Source organism: Saccopteryx bilineata, chromosome 2, assembly GCF_036850765.1.
Source record: "Saccopteryx bilineata isolate mSacBil1 chromosome 2, mSacBil1_pri_phased_curated, whole genome shotgun sequence".
Classification (NCBI taxonomy): Eukaryota; Metazoa; Chordata; class Mammalia; order Chiroptera; family Emballonuridae; genus Saccopteryx; species Saccopteryx bilineata.
This window is the reverse complement of record NC_089491.1, coordinates 11410555-11425012: the sequence shown is the minus strand read 5'-3', so window position 1 is coordinate 11425012 and position 14458 is coordinate 11410555. Positions and strand designations below refer to the sequence as shown.

At 36.8% G+C, this 14458-nt stretch overlaps 1 protein-coding gene across 11 annotated transcripts in view; it reads right to left on the bottom strand.

Moving 5' to 3' along the window:
- The window catches only part of DENND1A (DENN domain containing 1A), a 499929-nt gene that overhangs the window by 370308 nt on the left and 115163 nt on the right, over window positions 1-14458 (bottom strand). For all 11 annotated transcript variants that reach the window (XM_066256260.1, XM_066256258.1, XM_066256259.1 and 8 more), the window contains one exon: window positions 3332-3375. In XM_066256260.1, coding sequence (XP_066112357.1) covers window positions 3332-3375 — 44 coding nt within the window. The remainder of the gene's footprint in view (window positions 1-3331; window positions 3376-14458) is intronic.

Below are 14458 nucleotides of genomic sequence, written 5' to 3'. Positions count from 1 at the left end.
AATCATTTTGTCAGTAATTACAATCAAGAGTCCTAAAATGTGGCTCAGGCTGCTCATTACTTCTTCCTTTTGTATCAAGACCCTTATTTACATTTCAGATTACATTTTTTATGAAACAGTAAGATCTCTCAGAGCTGAGAGGACTGAAATAATGAGGGGAAAACATTTTAATAAAACGTGTTGGCTCTGCATTACTTCTGTGTCAGAAAGAAAGGCTACTTCTGTAGTGATGGATCATTTATTCTGCTTCTAAACGAGAAGCAAAAAGATGAAACTGATGAACTTTTACTGCCCATTTGTCTTTAGCAGACAATTAAGACAGAGAAGATCAAAATGGATTATCATACCACGCAGACAACTGGCCCAACAGTAATACATCTCCGAGACCACAGATTTGTAACTCTCTTTTATCCCTCCCCTTTCTTCTTACTTCTTTTTCCACTCTAAAGGCAGTGCTAGCTTTGTGGCTCAAGGAGAGCCAAAAGGCTGGTCATCATTATTCAGTCACAGATGTCAATCTAACCTCCCTTTTTTCTCAGTTTCTAAAGCAGTGAGCCACAATAATTTGTGACAGATTCTTTTACTGTAAGGTACAAAGAACACACAGAATAAAACATCTAGCAGCAGCAAGCGTCTCTGATCAAGTGTGCTGGTACATGGGAAATACACAAATGTAAAAACAAGTCCTGGTAGTTGAGGCAAATGAGGAGAAAAACTGGGCGGGGGGTGGGGGGGTTGAGTGTGTGTGTGTGTGTGTGTGTGTGTGTGTGTGTGTGTGTGTGTAGTAATAAGTGCTATACTTTGTGGTGAATTATCCCAAATAGTCCTTATGGATTATAGCATAAATGTTTTAATACTAGAAATATTGTCTAGATTAAGTGCATATTCAGCATGTAAAGGTTTGCGTGTAATACAAATATTTCTAAGAATTCCTTTATAATAGTACACAGAGTGGAAAGACAGTTTCATTTAATCCAACAAATGCTAAGAGAAAACACAGAAGATCAGAACTCAAATGATAAAAAAAGGTAAATAAGCAATATGCAGGTCTCATTTCCTTTACCAGTAAATCAACTCTCAAATTTCTGGAAACTTGTATGTAATTTCATAAAAAATAAAATATATCTTTTATTCAGCCTTGATTCTTGAGTTATAAGCGGAAAAGATGGTAAAGTGTGTGTTGAGTCAAGTTGGAAGAGATGCTAAGGCAGTTGAAATGCACGCTCTCCTAAGCCTACCTCTACCCGTGAGTGTCATCCTCCAAATTTCAAAACTTTTATGTCACTGATCTAAACAAAAATAAATAAATATCGATCCTATAAGCACTTAAAATAGCTGATGGCTATCATTATTTTTTAGGCTCTTACTATAATTTTAAATAACTTAAACTTCAGTATATAAAACACTTGTAAGATCATCCATTAACCCAAGTAAAGAGAACTAAATTCATAATATAGGAATATCTAATCTGAAAACTGGGCTCCACATGCAATGATAGAATTCATAATAGCCTGAATTTCTGTCTATAAATAAAAATACACTATATATACATTCGTATCTACAGTACATATACACACACACACACACACACACATTTTCCCCAAACATACAAACACATATACTCAGAAAAATAAACACCAAATTGTCATAGTGATTATCTCTGAGTAGTAAAATTACAGATGGCTTGTATTTTCTCCCTTTTCATTCTTTTGTTTATTATTTATGTATATTTTATCAATATTTTTTGTATCAAACATATTATCCTTGTGATTTTTAAAAGTTATACCAAAAAAATCATGTTGCTCAAACATTTTCAGATATAATAAGAAACTATGTTTAAAAAAATAGAGCCAGAGGTTAACCATATTATTTTAAATTTTTACCTACAAAATTTTCTCTCATGGATAATTCAGATCATGGGACCACAGAGGCTATTTACATAGATACAAGATTTTAGAATAATGATTTTCTTGAGAACTACAGCCTCAAGTCTATACAAAATAATACTTTAAGATTTTTCCACTCTAGACATTGTTTAAGGGAAGAAAATCATTAAAGGTCCTACAATCTTTGGATTATATAGTTTAAACCCAATGAACTCAATCTCACCACAATTTATGGTAGGATAAAAATTTATCTCTCCAGTTGGAAGATGAAACAAGGAGTAGAGTGAGAAGATTAATACTTATTAAAATCTCATTTAAAAGTCTTAGGATCACACACAAAACAAACCCTTCCAGTTCTCTTGAGTTCTTTACAATAAAATCTCATTACAAAGCATCTCATTATACTGATTATCCAGTTATGTTCCTGGTCACAATATGTCCCCTGTATTCATAAAGATGTATCAGATACTTTGCCTTCTGTTATATGGCCATACTGCAAAGGTGTTACCACTACTACTGGATATTTCTATTCCATTGTACCTATCTTCTTTCAAGGACTACTTTTAATGAACAAAGGTAAGTAGATGTACTTCAGAAACGTATTATATTGTATACAATACTCCACACATGAAATGTCTTATAAAGTGGTTTTATTCAGTATAAACAAGGATGCTTTTACTTTAAAACTGCTTTTACAAGCATATCAAATTGCTTATTTGAACTAAAAATGTAAGGTGCACCAAAAACCTACAAAACATCTCAAATGTTTCTGAAGATCGAAGCTGAAACCCAGAGTGTATTATCTGGAATTAATTATCAAGAGTAGAGCAACATCAGAACTTCAACAGTATTTTGTGATCAAAATATGTAGTTCCTGCCACTGCATTCCATGCTTGCAGAATGCAGGAAATTCAAGATGGCAGGACCAAGGGGCCAGTCTTCACTTTCTCTACCATCATTACAACTACCCTCTCACCTACAGACCCTTCCTGCATGTGTATCTTCTCCTTTGAGTACTACCATAACGCACAGTTTCATAATCTAGTTCAAATTCCAGGATATGTTAGAAAGTTCCCTCCTCCCCCTTTGTGTTACACTGGCTCTTGATGCTTAAATAACATTAAAAAAAAGTTCACAGGCAATCCAAACGGATTTCCTAATGAACTGCAGATTGTAACATAGCTTAGAGTAAAGAGTAAAATTTGTGATAGATTTCTCTTCCTTACTTTCTGTGCATTTTTCCCCTGAAGGTAACATCCCAAACTCGCACCAATGTTTTCAATCCTACTTCAGTATATTTTACTTTTTGTCTTGGGTTCCTAATTACTGTTTCTCTTCCCTTCTAAAAATTCATTTATCTCTTTCAGTAAAAAGAACAGTAATAATATGTTGAACAACTCTGAAATAAATTTTGTCATGTAAAAAATTAATTACGCATTCCGAACCTGGTCACTGTAGTCCTCCGGGAATTGCCTCTGCACCTCAGGATCTGTAAATAATTGACAGATAATATTAATTGGCTTTGGATTAGTGAGCAAGCAGAGGATCACACATTAATATTTGATCAGAAGATGATAGCAGCCCTGGCAGGGGATCCAAGGGGGGCAGCTGAGGCTGCTATGTTGATGAGCACAAGGAAGGACTCGGCAAGGCACTCCCATTACCCTCCTCCAGAAATATTAAAAAGAAAAATTTGAAAGACCTGATGCTACTGTTAACTTTAAACTATTACCTAATGCAAGAATCTTGCCAGCTGCAAATTGCCGCCAATATATTTTTTTCCCAGAGAAAATGAGTCTTAAACCTGCTTGACTTTTCTTCTCTAATCAGAAGGCTCCTTCTCATAGTTATAGAGGTAGTCTTGATAAACTGCCTTAAACACCAGTTTCAGACTGGGGGGCAGGGGCGGGGGTGGGGGAAGGGGCAGTGAGGGTGACAGAATTCTTTCAAGAAACAAATGCAAAACTCTTTCCTTGCTTTTAAAAATAAAATACATACTTCCCCAAATACTTATGAGCTCTTGAAAATACAGATAACACTAGGTAAAGTATTCAAAATAAAACCAAACAATACACTTCTAGCTTACCAATATAAACAAAATTAAACTTGCTCAGAAACTAAGAAATACAGAGGTGAAAATACCTTTCATGACAGTCTAAAACAGAATTACTAAAGTGGTCACTTGATTCTTCAATCATGATTGCAAGATAATCCAATGCCATTGTCTTTAAGTCAATACAGAAGTGTACTAATTAAAAGCTATTAGCACTCCATTTGCTATCGATCAGGAAAACATTCAATCTTTTCTTTTTTTTTTTTTTTTTGTATTTTTCTGAGGTTGGAAACGTGGAGGCAGTCAGACAGACTCCTGCATGCACCCAACTGGGATCCACCCGGCATGCCCACCAGGGGGCGATGCTCTGCCCATCTGGGGCATCACTCTGTTGCATCCAGAGCCATTCTAGCACCTGAGGCAGAGGCCACAGAGCCATCCTCAGCGCCTGAGCAAATTTTGCTCCAATGGAGCGTTGGCTGCGGGAGAGGAAGAGAGAGACAGAGAGGAAGGAGAGGAGGAGGGGGTGGAGAAGCAGATGGGCGCTTCTCCTGTGTGCCCTGGCCAGGAATCAAACCCGGGACTCCCACATGCCAGGCCGATGACGCTCTACCACTTAGCCAACCAGCCAGGGCCATAATCTTTTCTAATAAGAGAAAAATTGGGTTCCTCAGAGACACATTAAGGGGAGTGATCAGAATAATACCTATTTGAGAAACTATGTATCATTATAAAAGGCTTATGGAAAAGCATAATAGTTGAGGGTTCCACCTTACAGTGATCACAATATTTACTACTCACTTCCCATATCTATGTTTTAAAACACCCATTTACTTCTTTTTGAAAGTAAATCCATGTAAAAGTTAAAACCCTTCAAATCACAACACACAAAAAAATACAATTAATTGTTCTGCAGGGAAGAATCAAAAAGGGAGAATTCTACGAGCCTATTCACACAGTACATTTAAATCCTAGAGATACCAGTTTTCAAATCATTAAAGTCAATGGATGTTACTTTTCAAAATCTAAGACCAATCAATATTCAAAAGGTCACATCAAAAGCAGAGTTCCCAAAATGGATGGTGCAAAAAAATTTAAAGGCCCTCTCAACCATTTCAACTCTTGAAGTGTCTTCTGGTTGACTTAAAAACTAGGGGATCAATTTTTCTTTCTACTCTCATCTTCAAATACTAGAAGGGACAAATGACATTTCTCGACCATGACTAGCAGAATTCTGGTATCATCAAGGCTGCAGTACTGGGCAGGGCTGCCCTGGTGGGCTGATGAAGACATTGTCACTTCTCTCTGGGCAGGGCTGAAATCACACAAGGACTTGATCCTCTGGAGACTGGGGGCCAGAGGGCACTAACAGCACTGGATAGGTCTCCAGGAAAGAATTAGCCACCAGGATGCAAAGGGACAGCCAGATGCCCAAAAAACTTCTGAAAGTGTGTTGTGGAATGGGGTGGGGTGGAAAGGGGTGAGGGTTGGAGAGGCTATAAAAGAGGCCAATGGCTATAATTCCTAAAACATATGAAAGTGAGCTGGTCCAGTGGGGAAAAAAACCCTGGTATGTTAGGATTTAAAATTTGTCCCCAAGACAAAAAAACAACAACAACAACAAAAAACCACTTCTAAGTCACTGAGGTATCCAATAAAATAGAGGTTGGGAAAGCCACAAAATAATCTGAGGCTTATTCTTTTTTTTTTTTTCCAGTTGTCATGTGGTTAACACTTACTCTTCAACCAGAAAACTTCAGACAGATATGACGCACATGTAAATCTTTAATATCATGTCCTCTTTCTTGCAGTGATTTGTGCTTTTTTGGGAAACACAAAATACCCGTGGAAATAAAGATGGAATAACACCAAAGACTTAATTTTTCATCACCATTTGCTAAAAGGATGAATGTCAGAAACCAAAACTTGTGGTTTATTCTTAAATTTAAAAATATAAGTTTCTTCATATAGGTGAGAAAAAGGTTTTCAAATCTCTTTGACCAAGTAAATTAATAAGAAACTACATTAATAATTAAGTTGGCACTTTAAAATGCATTTTATTCATATATTCAACATAGCAAAATTGAAAAAGAGACAGAAACATGGATAAAAAGAAAAAAAATCTACCTATTTTAATATACAGAAGGTAGTTATGACCAGGGAATGTCACAATGAGGGCCATTCAAACCATATTCTTAAGTACTGCCTCTATAATGGGCAACATAGGAAACACCACCAACTAAATTCCTTCTCTGTCCTTAGACTGACCCTAGAGGGAGATTCCCAGATGTTAACAGAATCATGTTCCAAGATAATACAGTAATTTTATTTACTATGATTCAAGCATAAAACTTTTGACTTCCTTTCTTTAAAGCCCTACGGCTTACAAAAGCAAACTTCATGGATCCTTAACACTCTTCTAAAACAATATTGAAAAAAAAAAAGGCAATGCTTTTTAAAACCAAAGCCCAACCTCTAAAGTTCCATTCAATTAGCTCAGAGATCTAGATAGTTAATAAAACTATGAAAGCCATTTTGTAAAAATGAACACAAAAACTGAAAATAATTTGTCTGAATTTTCTTAAAATGTCTATTTTCTATAGTAGGTTGAAATCTTTTTTTTTTTTCACAGTGACTTGATCATTATGCCATAATGTCACCAAAATACTGACATTGGAAACATCTGAGTTAAAAAGGTCCAAATACAATCTGCTTTTCTCAAGCGACACAACACCAGCCTTACTAACAGCTTCGGCATAGCACATGTACAAAACCTAGCACCCCGCAGTTAAGCAAACCGCCTTTAAATTTTCTGTCTGGCAGCAATCCACTTGCGTGTCTGTATGTTTTTACAAGTTCTCTATGTATTTCATTGCATCAGCTGCATTTCTTTGAGTTTTAAATGGTCTGGGAACATTTTATAAAATGTTCTATGTCTTTATATGGAAAATAACATACACTGGAAAACTGCGCATTGGTCTAATATTTATATCTCTATTCCTTTATCCACCATCCACTGCTATGATTGCTAATGTTCCAAAACACCTTCTCACATTTAGATCCTCCCTGCCAAATGCAGTGTCACCAAAAAGCTCACTTTAAACACAAAAATCTGCAGATGAAAGAACTACCATGGAAAAGAGTAGCTTAAGTTGCTTAGGCAATTGGCAATAAGAGTAGAGTTATTGGCATGTGTCAAGCTTTTTCTCCAAGAATTGTCCCTGACAGAAAATTAAGAACATAATAGTAGTACAAAGCACTCTCTTCCTTCCTTATCCTTCCCTCTCAGTAACTTTCTCCAGACTTAAACAATATATTATTACAAAATTAAAAATAGATTTCATCATCTCCTAGGAAAATACTTTTCAACAACAAAAAAATTGTATTTAAAATACTTTGCCACCAACATGTATGATATGATAGAGTCCATACATCTCTTAGCCACATAAGCCTAATGAAACTTTACACTATGTCAATGTAAGGGTCTACCTTGTCCCAGCACTATGGCCACGCAAGAGACTATCCCCACACAGGACTTCCACTGAAGGCCACAAGACGTATTTCCTTTCTTTTTTTTTTTTTTTTTTAACAGAGACAGAGAGAGAGTCAGAGAGAGGGATAGATAGGGACAGACAGACAGGAACAGAGAGAGAGGAGAAGCATCAATCATCAGTTTTTTGTTGCGACACCTCAGTTGTTCATTGATTGCTTTCTCATATGTGCCTTTACCAGGGGCCTTCAGCAGACCGAGTAACCCCTTGCTCAAGTCAGCGACCTTGGGTCCAAGCTGGTGAGCTTTGCTCAAACCAGATGAGCCTGCGCTCAGGCTGACGACCTCGGGGTCTCAAACTTGGGTCTTCCGCATCCCGTCCAACGCTCTATCCACTACACCACCCCCTGGTCAGGCCATATTTCCATATTTAAACAGACATTTCACTGTACAGACTCCCCACACACAATCTCATTCAGGGACAGAACATACCATGCTTAGAAGGCTATGTCTTCACAGAGAAAAAAGTTTGAACTCAGAAACTTTTTTTTTAAGAAAGGCTAATATTCTCCAATCTCAATAGTCCATGTTTTCTAGTTTTCTACTGTAATATACTTTTAAATCTTTAAGATATACCAGATTGCCACAGGATGTTTAATTAATAGAATAGAGTTTGGGCAAGACTTACTAGAAAGGTGCTATAAATTATTTTACACAGACTCCAAAACCTTGAGTTCTGCCTTAGGCTTAAAGTTCCTAGAAAACGTGGTAGACAGATCCTTTACAACAGAAATGCAAATAATTCATAAAAGTACTGTGGTTATGTATGAGGGCTCATTTGTAGATCAGTAACTAGTATGTGTACACACACACAACACACACACACACACACCTCACCAAATTATTTCTGTGTCATACCAGTAACTCCACTCGCAGGGTCAAGACATGACACTTTCACTGATTACTGAAAAATACACTGTCTTCATTTTCTGTGATAGGCCTAACAACTGCATACTAGCCAAATGTTACAATCTACTATAACTGGAGCTTTTTAAGGCTATTTAAGAGAAACTGCAAATGTGGCCATTAACACAGGAATCTATACTGCTTTCACTTTCAACATGCTAGGTATCAAAGCAGAAAACATTACATTTAATTCCTACTAAATTTATTCAGTCATTATCTCTAGCATATTTGAGGCAATAAGAGATAAAATACTGAATACATTTAAAGCTAACAATTATAAAAATCTGCTCTTCAAAACCGAGATTTCAAAATTAGCTGTAAATGATATAATCTCATTGTTTGATTTCATGGAGTTTAAGATACTATCTCCCTCTCCCCCACTTCCATGAATGTTAATCCAAGCTGTAATCAGATTTAATTTTCCAGATGAGAAGGTAAGAATATGTTGCAAACCAGTAATAGTCCATTACACTTCTCTTTCCCTAATGACATTTTCCATTTTTATGCACTAAAAATGTAGACTCTCAGAAAATTGTCCGAGAGGTTATACATTTTAAGGACAAGCTTAATCTTCCCCCAAACACACTCAGATATGAACTTTCTTTTAATCTTCAAGAAGAAAAGTTAAGTTTCTTTTGTATATGTAGAATTAAAGTTTCTTGACTGCAAACTGAAACGCACTACACTAACTACTAAAGAGCTTTAAGGACATTGCCTATTAAATCTATTATAACTATAAAAAATCAGCCTCACTTATTGTACATGATAGAATTCTGGAATCATTAGTTTAGCATTGTAACCAAATACAATTATCCTAGTAAATTATTCTACTTATAATAGTTAAATTTACTTATTAAAAGTAATATATTTTTGAAAGTAATGTTTCAAATGTTTTTATAGTTTAAAAAAGTCAACATGTTTTCCTTTTCCTCAATAATCAAACAAAATGGTTTCTGGTATTTTTCCTTTAAAAATGTTTTTAAATTAAAAATTGCTCATTTAAAAAAATTATTGAGTCCAAAATGTTGATTTTATCCTGAAATTAGAAGAAATATATTCACTAATTTAAAAAAAATCATTTCAAAGTACTTTAAATGAACATTTGGTTTCCAAGTACAGGTGGAATTTCTTTTTTTTAAAAAAAATATCTTCTAGGGATTAACTTTTGCTTTAAAACATGACTGTAAGACAAAAACTTCTGAATCATCACCAATTTTAAACCATGCTTCTTTCTATTCTAGACTTGTCCCTCTCTACTGGCATTGAAAATACATTCAAACCGACTACACAGAAGCCAGCCTGATAACACAGGAGCAGTTGTTCACCATCTACACCTGTGACAGAAACGCAAAGAGCATTATTCAGGGAAGGAGCACACAGCCCACCTCAGGACGGCAAGCAATGGAACCGTTCCTGTGCCAGATTCCTCCTCAAACTAACATATTCTGCCTTTCAGACATATCCTGCTCCAATGTGACTATTTATGCATAAACAGCAGACACTGACCTATTGTTTTCAGTTGTTGGAGTTATGAATATAGTACAGTTACCAATTAAGTGAATCAACAAGTCCTAAATACATCAGCTGTTCTACAAATAATGAGTCCATTGACATTATGCAGTAAAATCTAGGGAGTTTCATCTTTCTTTCTAGAGAAATGCTGATATTTTGACCAGCAAATGCCACTACTTAATAATAACTAATTTCATCTACAAAAGAAATATAATAAATCTGATCATTAACCAAACTTATGCCACGTAAATCCAAAATTCTAACATTGGCCAAATTCCAAAGGGAGTTGTAAAATAAAATAGGAGAGTGCGCTGGAGGGAAAAAAAATGTCAAAAGAACATGTTCACATAGTCTTACATTTTTCCCCACTGAATATCCTAGTTTTTAGCTTTCACTATTATTTAAATATTTAATAGTTTTGAAATCAGTTCAAAGTTTGGAACTAATTCCTAAAATCTATCAAATTGATGGATGAATACTGATGGTTTTTTCTCTAATGGTTATAATCTCAGGTTTCCATTTAATTTCTCTGTGAGTCAGAATTCATCTTACCCCATCTTTTTGTATGAGTACCATTAACTGTCAAATTTTTACTCCAATATGAATAACTACTTCAGATCTAACCTAAATGACAGCTGTGCCCTTTATGTCCTACAAACACGACATCACTGCATAGAGTTTTCATAAATAGATATATCACATCTGTCAAATTAGGTGAAAGGAGATAACTCAATTATTTACTCAAACAAAACTAGTGACTGAGTGAGTACCCACTATGTGCCAGGCCCTGAGACAAGTATTTTGTATGAACTTTCTAATTGTATCTTCATGACAAAGCTATGATATTAGGACTATCATAATCAACTTTATTAAAGAAAGCAATAGGTTACCACTTGTCCAATGTTTGAAAATTAATATTTATTCATGCCATAAATACTCTGGCATGACTAGTCCAATTAATGAATAAGACATAGGTTTGGTTCTCAAGGAATTTATAGTCTAACACTGATGCAGAGCACAGAGAGTTAAACAAGTGGTTACCACAGGGCTTGGTAAGTACTAAGTTGGGACTGGTAAAGGGCGTGGAGCCTGGTCCTGGCCAGGACAGAAAAGCTTCAGGGAAGAGCGTGGCAGAGCCAGGTGGAGAGTCCAGGACTAGCCCAGGGTTCATCTGGTACTACGACCACACGCCCCTTTGGAACAATCTAGAGAACAATGGGTATTTTGTGAGGTCTGGGGCCATAATCTACTGAGCTTTGTCTCCTACAAAATATCCTGTCTGTTATAAGTACCCAACAAATATTTTGGCTTAATAGAAAGAGTAGAATAAAATAAACTCATTAAATACCCTGTCTCTCCAAATGGATAAAAGGCCTATTTCAAAACATCCCATTGAAAACAAGCCTTTGAATGCTGCAGGCTTCCTAAAGACACACTGGCATCCAGTCAGCACACAGCAAATATCAGTCGTTGTTATTAACCCCAGTGGGGAAATACGCAAGCACTATAAATTAGATGGCTACAGATGTATAGGTGTGCCTTAAATTGGAAATACATGTGTTCCTGAAATAAACTTTTATAAACCCAATTAAAATTTTCCCATCACTTGCCATTACTTAGAAATGTTATAACTTTATCAGAAACTGACTTTCTCTTCATTGTCAGTGGTTCGAAAATCCTTAAGCTACAATTTATTTTGCCTACTGGCATCTGTTTGCTAATGATCTGTAAACATCAAATGCACTAGGGACTCCCAGATTTACAGAAACCCTGAGGTGAATCTTTGCATAAACTGAAGGACCTTTCTGCTAATTCCTTTGTGTTCTAAGTTTGCATTATGGGTTTCAGAAACAGAGTCCCATTAAATATCTTTGCAGTAATTATACTACCACCAGCTACCTACCACCTACTGAATGCCTAGGTATACCAGTTGTTGCCACAGGTGGTTTATTTTATTATCTTATTTAATCATAACAACTCTTCAGGTAAGTAGATATATCCTTATTTTATAAATAAGAAAAGTGAGGCTTATTAAGAACAAATTCAGAGTTAAGTCACAGGGCTGGGATGCAGTCTGGATCCATCAGACTCCCAAGAATCCAACGCTGGCTTTCTCTTCTGGCTTTATTTATTTACGTCCTCCTGTTGATCTGACTTCTCATCATTATTGTGACTCAACAATAAGAATACAACTGGACAAATAACTAAAACATGTTGTCATGAAGCAGGCCTTAGCAGATTAGGAATGAGAGCGTTCCAATTCCTCTATTTACTGCCAAATTCAGGATATAAAGAAATGTCTCCAAAGTTACTAGCGTTCATTACAACTGGTAAATACAGTATTTAAGAGATGAATTCATATTAAAAACTTGGAATAATTTTGAAGGCTAGAGGTTATCCTTGTATCATCTATGAAAATAATAATCACTTGCTAAACAGAACAAACGAGAACAGAGAGAAAATGTTTTCCTACTTAAGAAAATGTGTTTCCAAGTAAGAATCCCAATGATAAGGTTAAACGCAGTATAGATAAAGCTGGCTTACTATGCCTGTCAACTAGAACAGTGGTCCCCAACCTTTTTTGGGCCACGGACCAGTTTAATGTCAGAAAATATTTTCACGGACCGGCCTTTAGGGTGGGATGGATAAATGTATCACATGACTGAGACAAGTGTCAAGAGTAGTCTTAGACGGATGTAACAGAGGAAATCTGGTCATTTAAAAAAAAATAAAATATCGTTCAGACTTAAATATAAATAAAACGGAAATAATGTAAGTTATTTATTCTTTCTCTGCAGACTAGTACCAAATGGCCCACGGACCAGTACCGGTTCACAGCCCGGGGGTTGGGAACCACTGAACTAGAAGACTTTCCTATACCAAAATTCTGCCTCTCTTCCCCTGGAAACAAGCCATTGCTGCCTAGACCTCATCTGTACCACATAGTCACCAAGTCCTTAACAGTGCCTAGATCCTAAAATCCTCATAACTCGACTTGTATGTCGGGGGCAGGGAGGGTTAAAAATACACATAACATAAATTTTACCATTTTAACAATTTTTAAGTTATAATTCAGAGGGGCATTAAGTACATTCACATTATTAACCACTCGGCCACCTCGTCAAGTACATTCACATTATTGTTCGACAATTACTACCATCCATCTCCAAAATTTTTTCATCTTCCCTAACTAAAACTCTGAACCCACTGAATAACTCCCTATTGTCCCCTCCTGCCCCAGCCCCTGGCAGCCACCATTCTACTTTCTGTCTCTGTGAATTTCACTACTCTAGGTACTGCCTATAAGAGGAATCATACGATCCTTGTACTTGTGTAACTGGCTTCTTCCACTGAGCATAATGTCTTCAAAGCTCACCCATGTTGTAGCATGTGCCAGAATTTCCTTCCTTCTTAAGGCTGAGTAATATTCCATTGTGTTTGTGTACCATATTTTGTGTATCCATTCATCCTTCTGTGGTCACTGGAGTTTCTTCTCTCTTCTGCTGTTCTGGCTTGTGTTAATAATGCTGCTGTGAACATGAGTGTACAAATATTTGTTCGAGACCTTGCTTTCATGTCTTTTGGCCAAATATCCAGAAGTGGAATTGCTGGATAACATGGTCATTCTATTTTTTTTTTTTTGAGGACCTGTACCATTTTTAACATGTTTTAAGATCTTTTTGTTATAAAGCTAGAACTGTCTATTCCAACCTCTTCTCTTCCTGTTTCCTACACATCCTCAGATTCGCACTACTACCAATGCTGGCTCCCTCGGAAGCCCTCTCAGAGCTGCATGTTTCCTCCCACCCCACCGCCTACGGGCCTGGTGGGGGAGGCGGCCTCTGTTCCTTGTTGTCACTGGCAGACCATTCTCCCTCATTTTCCAAAACCCGGATTTTAACCTCTTGTCACCCATCTCCACACTCTCCTGCCTCCGCTCTATTGACATCCACTAATCCCATTACTCTTCTTTCTCAAATCATGGGAGGTCCTAGTGCACCGCCCTCACTCACTACACCCACCTGGTCTTCCCGGTCTGCCATTCACATAGATCAGGGGTCCCCAAACTACAGCCTGAGGGCCGCATGCGGCCCCCTGAGGCCATTTATCCAGCCCCCACTGCACTTCAGGAAGGGGCACCTCTTTCATTGGTGGTCAGTGAGAGGAGCATAGTTCCCATTGAAATACTGATCAGTTTGTTGATTTAAATTTACTTGTTCTTTATTTTAAATATTGTATTTGTTCCCATTTTGTTTTTTTACTTTAAAATAAAATATGTGCAGTGTGCATAGGGATTTGTTCATAGTTTTTTTATAGTCTGGCCCTCCAGTGGTCTGAGGGACAGTGAACTGGCCCCTTGTGTAAAAAGTTTGGGGACCCCTGACATAGATGATCCTTCCAAATCCCTAAATTCTTGAGTCTGGAGCCTCCTCCTGCCAAGGAGCTTGTTCTCCACCTAATCTCAAACGCTCACTCCCACAATCCCTTTGTAACTCTCTTAGTTTGTCACCCCTACTTAACAAAACCACAATCCTTGTTAAATCCAACTAT